Raw genomic sequence first — 19,014 nt, forward strand, 5'->3', positions numbered from 1 at the left:
AATGGCGAGAAAAATAAACAAAAGAGTTAATTTATAAACAAATTCATGTTAAAATTTTATATTGAATTATTTCTTTACTATTTATCTTGCTTTAAACATGCGTTTTAATAAACATCTAGTTTATATGACTTTTGACAGACTCATTTTATGGTATAAATTATACCTTTTGCCTTGCTTGTTAAGTTTTGATTACTATGTATTATTATTTTGACAGTTTTAATTACTTTTGGTGTGTTTTAAGTTTACCTCTAAAATTGTTTATTTTCATATATTTTTGAATTATACTTCTTACATTCTGTAAAAGCCAAAAGTTTATATTATGCTTAAATGTAACTTTATATTCTGCTTTATACAACATTTTCATTATAATTCTTTTTTTTTCTAAACCTGTATAATTGAAATCTTCAAACCATATTTTTCCAATAATTTTGAAAAAAATTGTAGTGACATAATTTGATACTGTCTCAAAACTCAAATCACGTTTTGTAAATTTTACGAATGTATTATATTTTTAAATGAAGAAATAAATAAATGAAACGTTTTTATGAGGTGCCTACACCCTTTTAGGGCTTTCGGATAAACTCGGGGTTCTTTGATTCCAACTACATTACTACAATACTTTATAGTATCCTGTTTATAAATAATAAATACTTGGGGGGATGTTTTTATGCCATTCGTATAGACAACAAAAAGTTTCGTAGGGTAAGCTTACCTCGAGATATTCATTATATCACATTTTTTTCTGTCTACGGGAATGAAATAAGCATAATGTTTTCGGCAGTAAAAATATATTTGTCTCTTAGAAGTTGACAATTACTAATAAATTAATGAAACTGCCAGCATTTAATATGATTGAGTTAATTTAGGGCGAAGAATTTATTTAAATTTTCATTCACTATATGTCAGTTTATTATTATTATTTGTGTTTTTTGCTTCTATTTCTATCTCCACATATATTTTTTATTGTTATTCTCATTTTTTTGTTTGTTACTGCTTAAATCGCTGGTAAACGAGTGAAGGCTTAAAAAATAAGTTTACAATTTTTTGACACGGTATAATTTAGGAATAAGTTAGTTTTTGTCTAGTCTGTAGAAGCATTTAGAAATATTAAAATTTGTTATTTAGATTCAAACAAGAACAGACTAATTTAAAGATAATGGTTTGTATAAACTGTAAATGTTGTTTAAGGAGTAGTTAGAAATGGTACCCAGCTGTGTGAAAGGACGAGATTCTTATCTAAATACAACGTATAATGAAGAAAGTTCCTGAACCAAATTGCTCCATTTTGCCATCATTCGCAATGATACAAAATACAAAATAATTTAATCGAATATACAAACATGTCAACAACAATGTTTTTGTGCCTTTCAGGTTATATTCAATGAATATGGTACAATAAAAAATATTATTACTTATAATATATTATTTTTGTTAATATAAAAGAACATTTGAAAAGAAAAAGAGCTGTTTATCTTTACACTTTGTCGAAAATAATCACACAAAAATTGACGAAAGAAAAAACAAAAGCAATGAAGAACCAACCAACAAATTTCAGCTAAAAATTGAAAATATCCGCAATTTATCATGGTGTTTAACGTGACACTGTTGGAGTCCCAAAAATCTGAATGTAGAATTTCAAAACTTTTTCCATACGGTTAAAAAATTGTATTAATTATACATAAAGTCATAGTTTAATTTTGTAAATTGTGTCGGGTTGTGGTTTGATAAGTGTTTCATGAGTCAGAGTTTCTCGGTTCGAACCCACTATACCACAATTTGATACCCTTTTTCTAATAATAAGCAGCCTAGGGTCACAGAAATAGTATAATATTGAATTATTGCTGTACATAATAAAAACACCAATAATTCTCTTTTGCATTAAAAAATAAAATTATAGCTGGTAAATTCATTTCACCTCTTAACTGCTACTAGTATATGTCAAGAAAATACATTTGACATTTCACAAACGTTTCTGGCATGAAAACCACACATTAATTTGAGATTTGACTATTAAAATTAAACACTTAAATATACCCTTTTTATCGAGTTTTATTTTTATTTACGACTAGTTTCGAAAATGACAGACGTTTTCAATTTCTGTTTTAATTTGTACCAGAAGTGAATAAAGTGTATAATTGTGTAAGTGTATAATAAGTGAATAATTTGTAATAAAGTGGTATATTCAAGTGTTTAATTTTAATAAAATAATCATGTCATTCCACAAAGTTAATGCCGAATCAATAAATAATATAAGATTTGACAATACCTACTCAGATAGAAAATTTAATTTATAGAAATATCATCAATATGTGGCCTTATATCCATGCTGTGTATCGACATCTATGTAAATAATGACTAAACGAAATCCTTTTTGGTCAGCGGTGATCATGCATTATCCTAGCAGGGCTAGTGCGGCTAGAGCTTTTACGTTATAAAGCAAAATATCCTAGTCAAAGTAACCGGAAAAGCGACGACTTTTTTTATATTTTCAACATAATGTTGAAAATTCATTATCAACCTCTAAGGCAATTGAGTTTTCTAGAACTTTTACAATATTCATTTTTCGAGAGAGGTATTTTTCTCTTGAAAAAAAAAAATAGATTAACATATTGTACCGTCGAGATTATCTCTACAAAAGATCTCTTTAATTTCTCAGTATTAAATATTATTTAAACGGTAATCACCACAATTTTATTGTTCAGGAGGGCCATTTAAGTTACTATTGCTTCGCAAGAAAATAAACATCAATGCAGTTAGTCATTTTTACCTATTCAATATATTATACTCCAAAGTTTAAAATCCTTTCGGATATTTTCAGGGCAATATTGAGCTAGTAAGATATCAAATGGTCAATGATCACGTTTTAGTAAAACAATACACTTGGTCACTTTCTCTTGTATGACTACGATATATAAATATATATATATACATATACATATATATATATATATATATATATACATATATATATATATATATAAATATAAAAATATATATATATATATATATATATATATATATATATATATATATATATATATATATATATATATATATATATATATATATATATATATATATATATATATATATATATATATATATATATATATATATATATATATATATATATATATATATATATATATATATATATATATATATATATATATATATATATATATATATATATATATATATATATATATATATATATATATATATATATATATATATATATATATATATATATATATATATTTATATATATATATATATATATATATATATATATATATATATATATATATATATATATATATATATATATATATATATATATATATATATATATATATATATATATATATATATATATATATATATATATATATATATATATATATATATATATATATATATATATATATATATATATATATATATATATATATATATATATTTATATATTTATATATATGTATATGTATATATATATATATATATATATATATATATATATATATATATATACATATATATATATATATATATATATATATATATATATATATATATATATATATATATAAATATATACATATATACACATATACATTACAAATGAAATCAAATTATCATTATGTGGTGGATTTTAAGAAGTATAAACGCAATAAATTGAACTGGTCTAAAACACGTTTTATACAGTATAATCCAGTTATCGCTTTGATAAATAAACTCATTAGTGGTGCGATCGTATTTCTTTGGAACAACAGTTTCCTTTCCATTACAATATCGGTTCCGTATTGTACGGAAGTCTACAAAATTAATTCATTTATATTTATAATTAAAATTTAACAAAGTCTGCGAGCGACGTTTCGTGTATTTTGCATATAATTTTTTCACATTAATATGTATGATACACATCGATACATGGGTGGGCTGCTAATATTAAAAGAGACGTTGAAGGATAAGACGTTGATTTTTTCCATTTAAAAAAATAATAAAAATGATTTGTTTTCTCATGCCTATAAAATCATTTAATCAATAACTAAAATAAGTTGGTATCAAAATTATATTTATAAGACAAAATCACCGTTGAATATAAAAACAAACAAAATATTTAAATAAGACTATACACGTACAAAACTCTTCTTACCCTCATCGGCGCTCAACGGTGCATAGGGCACTGGGTCGAATTGAAGCAATTTTGATTGTCAATTTATAAGTTGATCGTTTATTATACGAAAGCAGGGTAATGAGTCTTACGCTTCAGGCATCTGTCCAGGAGATGATTATGATGGTAAATAAACACTTATTTTTATTTTGATCCCATGAGAATGGAATCCGAGGCCTTCACCATGGTAGCCAAATGCGGTAACTACTTCACCATAAAGGTATTTTTTTGTTGACATCTCATCAAATATGAGAAGAGTAGAAGAATATGGAGGTCTGGGCATTTACGGGGCTGACGACCGTCAAAGGTTGGTTTAAGTGACCAATTCTACCCATTATTGACAACCACACTACTCAAATTCTTGAAAGTTCTATAAATATGGACCAATTTAGAAACCTTGTTCTTGAATCACTAGAACTTCACTAGAGACATCTATTGGTGAGATGTAAAGAAGCTTTTTACTGAGCAGAAACTCTAATATTAGTATGTGAGGTCCTATTCCTTGATTACAATCACACACATGAGAAAATAGCTCCTGCAATTGGAGATAATCCAGATTTTATGAACAAGTATATGGAAACACTCAAAATGTTGTTTTTAAAATAAGGGCTTTTCTGATAACAGCTAATATTAAAAAGGGGTTCGAGCAAACAAGGCCAAGCTCTATCCATCCTACCTTTTCCCCATACGGTGTACCTTAATATAAGCCATGGCGAAATTAGATCCATAGTGATGAATGGTGCAAACGTACTGATAAGGCGTCCAAAGCTATAAAAACAACAATAAACATAATTATCCGGCCCCAACCTTCACTTATCTTGTCTCTAGTTCTAACCCCTAACCTTATCTTCTACCCTTTGAAACACCTTCTTCACATGTTCAACATGATTCAGCAAGTTTGGAGGTCGTAGTATGTATATAGTAACACTGAAAACTTGAGAAAACACCCTCTTTGCAGAGAATTCGCACTCTCAAGGGCGACTCGCAAATTAATGAGATTTAATAAGATTAAAATCAACGAATGTAAATTGAAAAAAAAACCCATTAACATTATAAAATCACAAGCTTCTAAAAAGAAGATTGAAGCAATTAAATTATACTAGATGAAAAAAATAAGTAATGCAAAGAAAAGAGAGCTTAAGTTCTCGGGGTTTTAAATGAAGGTAGAGAAAAATATCAAAATATGCATTACTTTACAACAATAAAAACTAAAAAGAAAACGCTGAATTATAATTAAATGTATATTGTTTCTTAAAAGTTTTTGCAGATACTTTGTGGCATATTTTATGAATTTTATAAAATTAAGCAATGTTGTTTTAACCACTTTTTTTTATTTCATGTTTTAATTTTAAATCAAACACAGATTTTTTGAGTCCTCTTAGCTGTATTTTATTAACAAAAACACATAAAAAATTTATATTGTGACAATTGTCACAACTTTTTTATTATTAGTACACTTTAACTTACCGGTTTTGACAAGAACCTTGTCATCATCAGGGTTTATTAAATTCTAAAACATTAAAATATTAAAAGACTCATAATTAATTACATTCCCTTACCAAAAACTAATAATTATGAGTATTTTAATGTTTTAGAATTTAATAAACCCTGATGATAAAAAGGTTCTTGTCGAAACCAGTAGGTTAAAGTGTACTTATATTAAAAAAAATGGTTTGAAGAAAGTTGTTTAATATTGTGAAATGTTATTGCATAACAAACCTCATCAATATGGCAAGATTCAATTATTATTTAAAGCTCTTATAAATAATTATAATTTTCAGTAAAATATATATTTGGCTATTCAACCCCTAGTGTCTTAGTGACTACTCCTATTCTCCATCGCCTTCTCATCATTCCTACTTCATTTTCTTTCTACAGAGCTATTTCCCTTTTTGTCCATTATAATAATAATGCAATTTGAGTTTAGCTCTTACAGCCAAGCCATCTGTATCCCATCAAATATATTTGGAAAAAAGGATGTATCATCTTGCCTTTACGTAATTAGTGATCATGTTGACACCGTTTTCATTTAATGTGATGCTCTATGCACTATTGAATTCGAATATGGGTAACAAAATATACTAGTATGTTGTTCAAGATTGACAAATAGTTTTGCAGCAATAGGCAAATATTTGTTTTTTTTTATATTTAAAAGCATTATTAACTTTTTGGTATGGTACTTATAAAATAACACTCTCCTTATCATTCATCGTTTTTGCTGGGATATAGTACAGTCGGGCATTCCGAAAACATGCACAGCTGAAAATTTACGATTTTTGGTATATGACGTTGTTGAAAGGAGTGAGCGAAATGTCCATTCGACCAAATTTCAGTCAGGCAAACGTTCGTACACCAAATGTCCGGAAAGTAAGTGCACTCTAGTAGAATCAATATTTAGAGCCATCGCAAATAAGGTTAAACTTGCTACGATATTTAACTTCGATATAAGTTTAGTTACCGTACTGGAGGTCCCGGTTTAAATTTCTGAGGGGATCACACAGACTTCCGATATAAAGGACATAAAACTTCCGATATAAAGTGGCTTCAGGGAGAGGCTGATGAACAGCTTCAACCTCATCGCAAAACTGCTTGTGGAATGCATATGGGGGCTGGACATGTGGCAGCACTGGGGCGTAGTGTTTAGTAAAAAATATTAAACACTACGCAATGAATAGTGGTTAAAAAAGCTTTGTTTTAACCACTTTTTATTGGCACACTTTTTCCAACCGGTTTCAACATGAACCTTGTCATCATCAGGGTGTATGTACTAATTCCAAAACATTTAAATACTCAAAGTTATGTTATAGATAATTACTTTTCCCTCACGATATCAAAAACTTCCACGCACTCCGTACACCAAGTAAAAATCGGATTAAAAAATTTGATTAAAAAAACAGGAAAAAAATCCTAATTTTATTGAGCGTTGCGCAACGAATACGTCCATTCTGGATGATAATATTGTGAACTACAAATAGAATCGTCCAAAAACAGTATAAAGTCGCGCGCGCATACGTAAAGTGCATTATAATCTTATTATATACTAAAGAAAATATGGCTATTTTTCACCCACCGCTTAGTCAAACCGAAATATAAAATAAAATAATTATATACTGGTTACTATAGACAAGGGTATTTTTTTACCTGATTGCAAAAAAAGCTCCATTGTCTTATTTTGCATTTTGTTAACATATTATAAATATAACATATTTATCATTTATGATATGTTCAATTCAACCTTAACAAAATACAAATCAATTAACTGTAATACATTCCTTCAGGGAATAACAATATAATACTTAAACCAAGAAATATTTTCATACCCATATCAAAAGATAATAAATATGTTATCATTTTTACTGGAGAGATGATATTTTTTTGTGAGGATCATTGAAGGTTTATACGAACATTCAATATAATACAACAAGGAAATATTTTATAAAAGAATTACATTTGTACCGTATATTTTTCAATGCTTTATTATTTATTTTGTAGACTTCTTGAACATCTTTCTTTCGTTAAAGAAAGCATTTAAGCGGAGACTTTTTATTTAGAGACATGTATAATCTTAACCAGATTATTTTACAAACTGGCAGACGTCTGAAAACACGATTTTCAATTTTTATGCAGGCTTTAATTCGACTTCATTACTTTATTCACAGGGTGTTTCTAAATCTGTGCTCCTAATCATTTTTGATCAAGAGTTTGGAAATACTTAAAATATGTTGTGATAAAAATTAGTTGGAAAATTGTAAAAAAAATTCATGACATATTTAAAAAAAATATTGGAAATATTCCCAGTATTTAATTTTTTTCAATTTATAAATAAACTCTGTCCAATACACCGACTGTGACATCTGTATTGGATTTCCAGACTTGGAGTCCATTTCACACTAAAGTGGGTCAAATTATGCTGGCTGATATGAGCCGATGTAACGCCATCTGTCGTCGATTTATTTATAATAGTCAAATTGCCGCAATACGTCGTACTCTGTTTCCGTTCTAAAACTAACTAACTGTTATAATTTATTAATTGTTTCGGCATTCACTTTGTGGTAAGACATGATGAAATTTAAGGTGAACTTGTATTTTTATCTGTTCACATTTAGACCTGAAGATGGAAGCATAGCTTCCGAAACTAGTCGTCATAAAATAAACTGAAGTGGTAAAAAAACCAAGTGTTTTTTTTTCAATTACAGGATTTTTATTTTACTCATTTTTTAAACGATTTAAAAACATTCTGTGAATTTTTATTTTTATTTATTTTAACTTCAGGTACAGAAAAGAAATAAGTACATTGCTGGGCTTATTGCTAAAATCGATATCTTTCGTCCTACCAAAAACAGACTAGTGATATTGATCAAAACTAAATGAAGCTGTTTGCTATCAGAGGGTGAATAGTACTTGAATATATATAAAACATAAATTTCAAATTGACATTTATTCACAACAATAAAAATAAATAAGGCTGCAAATACCCAGACATCAATATTTTTCTTCATCTATGTTGAAAACGATCATCTATGTTGTCCGCCTCCGTTGTGTAATGGTCAGTACGCTCGGCTACCGTTTTGGAGGTCCCGGGTTCGATTCCCAAGGGGGGTTTAATAAATATAAGTGACTTTTTCACTCGAATATTAATTCAATATTACACTGGACTGGTACCTGAAGTGGAGGGCTGATCACCTTTCCTTCATGTGTAATCGATCGAGATAACACTGCGTTTATATGAAGCAGTGCCCTATGCACCATTGGGTGCGGCAAGGGTTTTATTATTATTATTTTTTATTATGTTGAATACTCAAGGTGGAGAAAATCAGATTTGTGATCAAGTTTTTCGATACACTCAGAATGTTGTGATGAAAATATTTGGTCAAAGTATTCAAGCATTTCTCAGCATGTAAAAGTATCCATGTTCAGATAATTTGACATTTACAAATAAAAGGGTATCTCCTAAATAAAAGCTTTCTGAATCCAATCATAGATGGCTGTTGTCTGTTGTTCTGTTGTTAAACTCGATCATGGAACGTCTCGAGATTCATCATATATGAATGACTTATTCAAATTTAAGTTGTCTGGTTTTCAATCATGGATAGCATTCTATAAATTTATTTATAGATTTGGCGTTTAATTTGTAGAACTCCATTTTAATTAATTTATTCAATAAACTCTAAAAACACTGATTTTTGGAGTCTACTACATTGTATGGAATAAAATAACAACTTCGTAGTTTTTTTCATGCGAATAAAATACATTTCTAACCTAAAATTTTACTAATCATATTTTGAACCTTTACCGAAAATTATATGTAATTTTTATTGTAATAAAATGCTTAAACTAATTTGAATTTAATTCATTTTGACAGGAAGAAATACATAAAATCATGATCTTCAACCCCTGCCTTGTTGTGCATATAAATATTGTCTAGCCTCATACCAGTCGGATGATGTCTGAAACCTGGTTGCTGGTCGAATAAAATTTATGTGGAAAAAAAAACAGCATAGTTGTTATTTTATTCTATAAAATGCAGTTCCATCGAGAAATGTCAGTACAAAACTTAAATCTAATTTTAATCTAATTAAAGAGATTAAAATTATTTATTCGAGATTCTCAAACGATTTTTCTATTCCAAAATGCAACACCAAGCAATTTCAGCAAAACTTCAAATATTTGGCAATCAAACATTTCAATAAACTCCCTAAAGAAATAAAAAAAATAGATGATATAAAAATCCTCAAGAAAAAAATTAAAGCTCTATACATTTAAATCTTTAAAAAAATATATTAAAAAAACTATTATATCTTTTATTATATAACATTAAACCACGAGTGTAAGTCCCTTTCCAAGCACAAGAGCACAGACTCTTTTATGGAGAGGCACAGCGAATCGAAATATAAAAGTTCTACATATGTATAAATGATTCAAATGTTATTATGTTATAAATAAAAATGTAAATATATTAAATGAATAAAAAAAAAAAAAAAAAAAAAAAAGCTAATTTTCGTCTACACCTCTCCAAATTTATTTTTATTTTTATTTTTATTTTATTTTATTTTTATTTTTTAATATTTCTTTCAACTTCTTATTTCCTTCTTATTTCTAATTTCATTGTTTAAATAAAATGTTGTAAAACATATATGGCTGACTAAGTATTGCACCCACCACTTAGTCAAGCTGGAATAAAGAGAAAAAAAAAAAAAAAAAAAAAAAAATCTACTAAATTGCATTTTGTTATTATAAACAGATGAATTTTTTTGACAATTATTTCATCTTGTTATGGCGTTTCAAAGTACTGTGTTTTTACCAGAAGTTTGAAAATGCTATAACAAGGTGAAATAACTGTCACAAATTTTATTTTTACGAGTTTTTATAATTAAATATGATTAAGTAGACTCTAAAAAACAGTATTCGATTGTAATATTTGATATATAAATGTAGATAAATATTATTTTTTTGACATCTCATCAAAGATGAAGAAGAATATGGAAGTCTGGGCATTTACGGGGCTGACGACCGTCATAGGCTTGTTTAATTGATCACTTTACACACGTGTAACATTCACCAATTCTACCCATTATTGACAACCACACTACTCAAATTCTATATATGTATATATGAACCAATTTAGAAACCTTGTTCTTGAATCACTAGAATTTTACTAGAGATATCTATGGTGAGATGTAAAGAAGCTCTTTATAAAGCAGAAACTCTTATATTAGTATGTGAGGTCTAAATCCTGAATTTCAATCACACACATGAGAAACGCCAGAAAATACCATTTTCATTTTTATTACTTAAAAATAAAAAAAATAGAAAAATAAATAATCATGTCTATTACATTTGTTTACACTACATTTTAATCTCGCAAAAAAAGTGTTGCTTAGAGAAGGTTACACTTCAATTCCTCTCTTTAACCGTATTTGAGTTGGAAGGCGGAAAATTTTAATTTCAAGGGAAATTGGCAGATTTTCCTTCATTAAGAGTTCGCCGACCTCTGCGTCGGAGCGGCGTTGCGGAAATTCAACTAATGATTTTTTAATATGATTTTTTTTCAGATTCTTTCATGAACCATTTAAGTTTATAATGCTTTGTAAAATATGTTACCAAACATTTTATTTTCAATTTATGGTTTTTATTAAGATCTTGACGTCATCAGACTCCATGGCACCCCCTGCGACGAATTTTTTTTGCTGTCTAGTATTTTTTTGTGTTTATGGTGTTTCAACGTATTTGTAAGTATTCGTCTTTGAATGTGTAAATGTATTTACATAATTTAATTTAATTTGGAAATATATTTGATTTCAAACACAACTAGTCGGGTAAAAAGGTTGGATGAATATTTTTTTTGGTAACATATTGACAAGTTTTCCTCGGTATTTCTCTTCTTCTTTTACCAATATTCGCCTCATAAATTTATTTGACTCTTCTTTTGATTCAATTCACATTTTCAAATCATCTCAACCTTTCTTTATTTTATTTAAAATGCTTATCTCAGCCTTGCATTAGTTCTTGATTTCACTATTCAAACATCTATCATACATACATCGTTCTGACGAGATCATATTTCGACTGAATTCAGTCTACTTTTATATTTTTCTTTAAACTCTTTATTTCACTTCCATACATACGGGTTTGAAACAGGACTCCATTCTATATTGCTAGTTTAGCATTCGCTGAAAGGATTTTATTTGCTATAACTTATTTTAATGTACCATTTACTCTGCTTCCAGCTTTAACTCTCCCTTATAAATCATTATCAATTTTTCTATCCCTAGAAAACATATATTTGTACATATTAAATGTACAAAATAATCTACCTGTTTCAAAAATTCCCCGAACGCTACTATATTACATTTAGATCTACTTTAATCTCTGTCAAAAACAATGATTTTGGAAAATTCAACATCAATCACCAAATTTTAAATTTAACACTCCTTGCACGCATCATATACCTTTTACACCAGCTGCTGCAGGTCTTCTCTTAGCTACCAGTTATTACCAAAGGTAAATTATTATTCAAATATTAAGTCTTGGCATGTCTGTCTGCCTAGTAGAGAACACAGAGAAGGAAAGCTTTTGAAAATAATCGAGATATTTCAAGGCGCTTTATATCAGTCGAAGTAAAAAAAAAGCATTACTTTTCAATGATATTTCATAAAAAAAATTCAATTTTATATAGAAATCTTTTCTAGACAAAAAGCTAGCGTACCGCTTCCAATGTAACACTTAAGGGAGATTTGGATTCTTATAATCAATTTAAAAACGTGCCCAGATGACTGGCGTGGAATTTAAATTTGAGAAATTCAAGGAATCATATTACAGTCAATGAAATAAATGAATAATTCCCCCAATGCGGATGTATTTCAAAGACGATTAAAGCAGTACGTACATTAGATTTAAAGTAATTTATTTCGGCTGAGTAAAAGATTCAATATTCCATTAAAATATTTTAATGTTAATGTCGTGAAATTTACTGAAACGATAAAAAAGTACAAAATTTATGTTTAGATGTATTATACATCTTGTTTATTTCTTGTACCAAATAATAATTGCGTCATAAAAATATTACTTTTTTTTTCATTTTATGTGATCATAATTTGCCATTTTTATGTTAGGATATGATTTTCTTGTTCTTATACGTTGATGAAATTTTAACAACGTTGTTACTTGAAGTTATTTTACGAGAGCAAGTTGATACCGTATTAAAGAGCTATTAAAATTGAATTAAATTAAACTTGATTATTTAGGTAATTTATTACGGCTTATATAATAGATTATATTGGATTATTAATATTGAAAATAGCAAATTATATTATATCCCAGTAAAAAAATAATCTCCCACATACTCTTAAAAAACATTAATAATAATCAATAAAATGATGATATTTGAGTGTTCAAAATATTCAGCGCAATTTCTGATTTGCTCGACTTAGGAGGTTTTCATATATTTTTTTTAATATCACAACAAAAAATAAAAAGAATATGGTCTTGACAATTACATGGCATACAACTATACATTGGATGGTTTAAGTGTTCAATTTCGAAAAGTAGTAAAAGCTTCAATTGAAGATACGAATAACAAAAAATTATAACAAAGAGTCTAACATACATATATGATTTAAATGAAGTTTTTTATCATGAATAGTAAGGTTCTTTATCACAGGTATAGTGGTGAATGTTGTACGTGTGTAAAGTGATCATTTAACCATCCTATGAAAGGTCATTGGCCTGGTATTTACCCAAACTTCCATATTTTTTTTCATTTTTTAAAGATGAATATTGGTGTTTTTATTATTTAAACAAATATTTCAATTTCAGACTATTTCTGTCAGCTCATTATTAGAAATAGGTAACAATTTTTGGTAGAGTGGGTTCTAACTGAGAAACTCTGACTTAAGGGTCCGCAAGTTTTGGTGATATTTTATAAATTATTCAGGAATAAAACTTAACTCACAGTCACTTTTTTCTTATTCTCAAGAGAGATAATTCAGCACGATAGATTCTCGATTTAACTCGAAATGGGTTTGATGTTTCGTGTTTGTATAAATATCTATTTTGGTGAAAATCATTTAAGAAGAAAAAATCAAGTAGTTACTTAAATTTAGGGTTTAACCTTTTAGTAACGTCTAATTTTCTGACACTTAAATTTAATGAAGCGGCGGAAATCCCCTCAGAAATCAACGAGTATAATAAAATATCTGACATTTCCCAAAAGAATAGAATGATGGATGTACAGTATTCTAGCGTTATTTTTCCTTATAAATATATCTGGTACGCTGAAGTATAAACTGTTACTAAAAAATGAACTGCCTAGTAGTATATGGTTTATCTCAAATAACTATATTTCAATGAAATATATCTTTCAATGACATCATGCATACTTGATTTGCTAAGGTTCAAATCATTTTTAATCGCTTTAAATCTAAGTTCAACAGTTACTTTGAAGTGAAATGTTGTGAAAAGACAATTGATAATTTAACAATTTTTTTTTATTATTGTTATAATATATACCAAAGTCCTCGTACATCAAAATAAACATCCAATGTTTAATTTGTATGAAAGAGTTGACTTATCCTAACAAAGCTTCATACCTAAGCTTCCGTTTTTATTCTTTAAGCACAAATAATAACATTTAACACAGCATAATACCTACCCAACCCTACACGCTTTAAAATAAAATTGTTTGGTACCTTCCCCCAAGAAGATTGCTTTTTCATATCGATACTTAACAATTCCAAGTATAATTATGAAACCTTATATTTCAACCCGTTACGGGAATATACTTGAGAATTTATTATATATATATATATATATATATATATATATATATATATATATATATATATATATATATATATATATATATATATATATATATATATATATATATATATATATATATATATATATATATATATATATATATATATATATATATATATATATACATCAATTTATAAATCTTTAAATTTTTCAATTTGATAGATGTTTTGAAATGAAAATTATAACATTAAAAACTAAGTTATCTGGAGAGAATAATCAATGTAGCATTTTTGAGAGCTTCAAAAAAATATAATGTTGATGAAACATACGTGGAAATATGAATATTGGAACTGTGTAAAATGATCACTCAACCAGCCTATGATAGGACGTAACCCCTGTGAATGCCCGGACTTCTATATTCTTCATTATCTTTCTTAAGATATCAAAATGGAGAAAAGTGTGTAAAAATACTGAGCAGCAATATGTTTACGTTCATTATTTTTTGTGTAAATCTCATTTATACAGAATAATGAATCTCGATATCAAATCTGGGTAGATAAGCTAGTGTTTAATATGAAAGCCAAACAGATCCTACGTGATTTAATATTTCCCACGTATAATAAAATATAAGTGTAAAGCAAAATATGTACGTATCTACGTAATTGTCTCACAAGATATCTATATCCTGTGACATTTTCAGTATTCAATAAGGATTTCCTCACACACGCGTATTTGTGAGAATCATCCTGCTTAGGTAGGTACGCACATCGATCGAATAAGCCTTCGGATTTTACGTAGAACATCTGCGGCAAATATGCTTTTACACTTAGGGCTTGCCTCGGGACTAATGGAATCCATACATTTTCTAAATAGATCTCAATGATTTTGATTAATTTTCCTCACCCTGATACAGGACCAGGTATTCAGCTTAGCATTGAAAGAATGTTAAAAGGTTTTATTCATCTTTATACCTATACAAATAAGTATTCAAACCATTTTTTACATTTTAACTAACTAACTATAACACCGGTTTTCTGCACTGGTAGGCAGTGATTCGTAGGTAATCGAGAAATGTGTGATTACATCAATCAATACGACTGTCAAGTTTCACCAATAAGTAAAAAAAAATACGTTTTGTAATGTGTAAACTTTTATTCCCGGAAGGCATTTCTATTGTGATAACACAATAACGAAGGACAAAACGTGTTGTAACTTTAAAGAAAGTTATTATTAACTGATTTGTTATTAACTTTGTCGAATGATTGAATAATATCACTTTGAATTTTATTTCATAACACATGACTATTAATTACCACAGGTGTTTTCATATGTTAATACTAATTGTTTTACTTATCACCTGTCGATAAAAACACCTATCATTTTCAAAAGTAGTCATATGTAATGAAATAAAATTCAATAAGTGTTATTATTCAAGTGTTTTTTTTTATAAAATTTAAAAAAATGTGTTGCATTTCTGAAATCGAAACATAACAAAGCATTGGGGAAGAATTTCTCATGTTTTATGCACGTTAGAAATCCGAAAGTAATGGTTAAGTGCCAAAGAAAACTTTTCAGGCGTTTCTTAATAATGGAAATTAAAATTTAGTGATTTCTCATCTATTATTTATTTACTTAAACTTCGGGTACAGAAAAAAAATAAGAACATTGGCGGGCTTATTTTTTAAAAGCAGTATCTTCCAACCAACCAAAAACAGACTGGTGATATTGGTAAAAACGTTTGTTTCACATATAGCTGTTTGCAATCAGAGGGTAGATAGTACTTGAACATTTAAAAAAACATAAATTACAAACTGATGATAATAAGGAAGGCAAAGGAAAAAGAGAGTTTCAGGAAGGAGGTAGAGGGAGAAACTTAGGGAGGAGGTTTGATGGACAGTTAGGATTCTAATGATAAAAGAAAAATCATAATTTATTATTTTAAGTTATTTTCTTACCTGTGAAGCATGTATATGAAGTTGAATAAACAGTTTAGGACAGCCATTAGCAGATCGGCCACGCTGAGGTTAACAAGGAAGTAATTCGTAACAGAGCGCATTCTCCTGTGAGCTGGAAGAATAAAAATAATGACATTAGAACAGTTCAATGGAAGGAACGAAAAAGGATCTGAGGATAATGGGATCGTTATAGAAAGATTTCTGTTAAGGAGAGCATTTACGTCCACCAGCTGCCCTCTAGGGCTCGTAACATAAGATACTAAGAGAAAAAATAGATGTGGTAGAATGGAATTTACATGGAATTTTCATGGTGCTGCCATTACTTGAGACTTTGTGAAGTACAAAGCTTTCTCCAATTATGGAGGTACCCACAAAAAAAATCTGATTTGTTTACTATATACTATCTAAATCTTAATTAAAGATGTGTCAAAACGCGAGCAATTCTCTGTTAAACCATTATGAAATCATTCCTTGAATGTTTTCCGCATAAACTTTGTGGCACATATTATAAACTTTATAAAATTCATTAACCTTGTTTTCACCACTTTTTTAAGTAATACAGTTTTTTTTAATAAATAACATTTAAGATTTTACGGAGTGTGTGGGAGTTTTTGGTGAATGAAAATAAACTCTGATGATGACAAGGCTCTTGTCGAAACCGGTAGGTTAAATTGTATTAATAAAAAAGAGGTGAAAACAAAGTTAATGAATTTTATAAGGTCAATATGAATTCATTTAATTGCACCAAAATGTATCAATTTTACAAGCTAAAATTCCTGATTACTTTATATCATTTATAATGGAAATATAACGTTTTGGTGAGGACCTCCATAATTAAACATTGGTAAAGATTTTTCTTAATATCTGAACAGAGATGAAGAAGAATATGGAAGTCTGAATATTAACCGGGCTTATGACTTGTCCCATGCTGGTCAAGTATTAACTTTACACACGTGCACCATTCACCACTTTACCCAATGATTGACAACCACAATACTCAAATTTTCGGAACTCCGAGACACATGATTAATTTCATGACACAGTACATATGAATATAATTTATATTTGAAGCACTAACTTTATGATTTTCCATTTTAAAATTAAAATGTTACTTTGTTTTGAAATCACAATAATAAATTTACAGTGATTTTACATTAAGTAACATTTTTAAAATAGTAGGTACATATGAGTTCACAACAGCCATCTTTGTTGGATTGTAAAAGCTTTTATTTGGTAGAGAGTCTTTTGTTAGAATTAATGATTTTCTGCTTAATAAAAGCACTCCTTCCTTCATAATTATTACACATATAATATTTATATCTGTCTGTTGTTGTCATATTACCTCAGGGACTCCTCATATTTTTTTACGAAATCTGATATAAAATGAATACTTGTCTTAAATAAACATATCATGAAAATATGAAAGTTTTATTGTTGACATATTTCCAATATCCGGATAATGTATTACTTTAGATAATATTGATGTTTTCAATCTTGTGTGATTTTGGATTCTAATATGGTGAAAAAAATACACCTACTGTACCAAAACTCCCTTAAATGGCGTTCCATAAGGTTTCATACCTTAAATTTTAAAGTTAAATTACATTTCGTGGGTGTACTGGCAAAAAAAGTTAACTCTGAAATATGCAATTTTGACTTAATGATGCATATTATAAAGTTTTCAACATTCTATAAACTGGCAAAATACACTAAGTAGTTATATGACAAATACGAGTATAAATGGTTTTCAAAGTAAATTTAACCTTAAGTTTAATAGTGGGTATTTTATTCAGGCTAAAAGCTTTAACCAACAGGGATTATTCATGCAGAGATTTTAGATTTAACGTTTTTTGCCAGTATACCCATGATATATCGCTCACTCCTTTCAAGAACGTCATAAATCAAAAATCGTCAATTTTCACTTGTGCATGTTTTCGGTACGCCCAGAAAATGTGCTATATCCCAGCAAAAGAGGAATATTTTTAACTTAATATTTACCCGCTACAGGGCAGAAAGTGTTATTTCTGCATTTTGAAAAAAAGGTATTGTTTGATTATTTTTTTAAAATAAAATACTAATTTTTCTAATGGAGAAAAAACCTTCAGGTTTAACCTAAAAAAATCTGTTGCATAGAAAAATGTTTAATAAGTGGCTTGATATTTATTTTTAATAAATTGTATTATATTTACTAATTTTAAAAACGTTCTCCTGAAATATCAACTTTTTTGATTTATGACGTTCTTGAAAGGAGTGAGCGATATGCTATATATTTAATTTAATTAGAATTTTTATATGATTGTTTAAATCTTTATATCCAAATCTACCACTGGACTAACAAATAGTCAAGTCTTACCCCGAAGCATTTAGGTTGGTAATTTTGTACTAGAGTCAATGAACGTATTCCTTTTTTACTGTCATTTACTAAGGTCGGTATGTGGCAACACTTAGAAACTAATGGTGATTACTCGGCTATGTGTTCGACTAAGCTTTGGCGATTGCTTCTGGCCTCGATCGGAACTAATTTTACCGAGTGTTTGTATGTTCTCCTGGGACCACTTCATATTCCTACACTTAAAAAGTAACCCTATTCCAGAATATTGAGTACTGTAATGAAAAGCACGT

The 19,014-nt window shown here is 28.1% G+C and overlaps 1 protein-coding gene across 1 annotated transcript in view; it reads right to left on the bottom strand.

Moving 5' to 3' along the window:
* Positions 1 to 18,755, bottom strand: part of LOC148301521 (tachykinin-like peptides receptor 86C) — a 123,354-nt gene extending 104,599 nt beyond the window's left edge. The window contains exons 1-2 of the mRNA XM_088273138.1: positions 18,746 to 18,755; positions 16,393 to 16,504 (exon numbers count right to left, since the gene is read on the bottom strand). Of these exons, the coding sequence (XP_088129264.1) occupies positions 16,393 to 16,504; positions 18,746 to 18,755 (122 nt within the window). The remainder of the gene's footprint in view (positions 1 to 16,392; positions 16,505 to 18,745) is intronic.
* Between the last annotated feature and the right edge of the window lie 259 nt (positions 18,756 to 19,014).

Source organism: Brachycentrus maculatus, unplaced genomic scaffold (genome assembly GCF_059751285.1).
Source record: "Brachycentrus maculatus isolate JH-2025_06_01 unplaced genomic scaffold, ASM5975128v1 h1tg000553l, whole genome shotgun sequence".
Taxonomy (NCBI): Eukaryota; Metazoa; Arthropoda; class Insecta; order Trichoptera; family Brachycentridae; genus Brachycentrus; species Brachycentrus maculatus.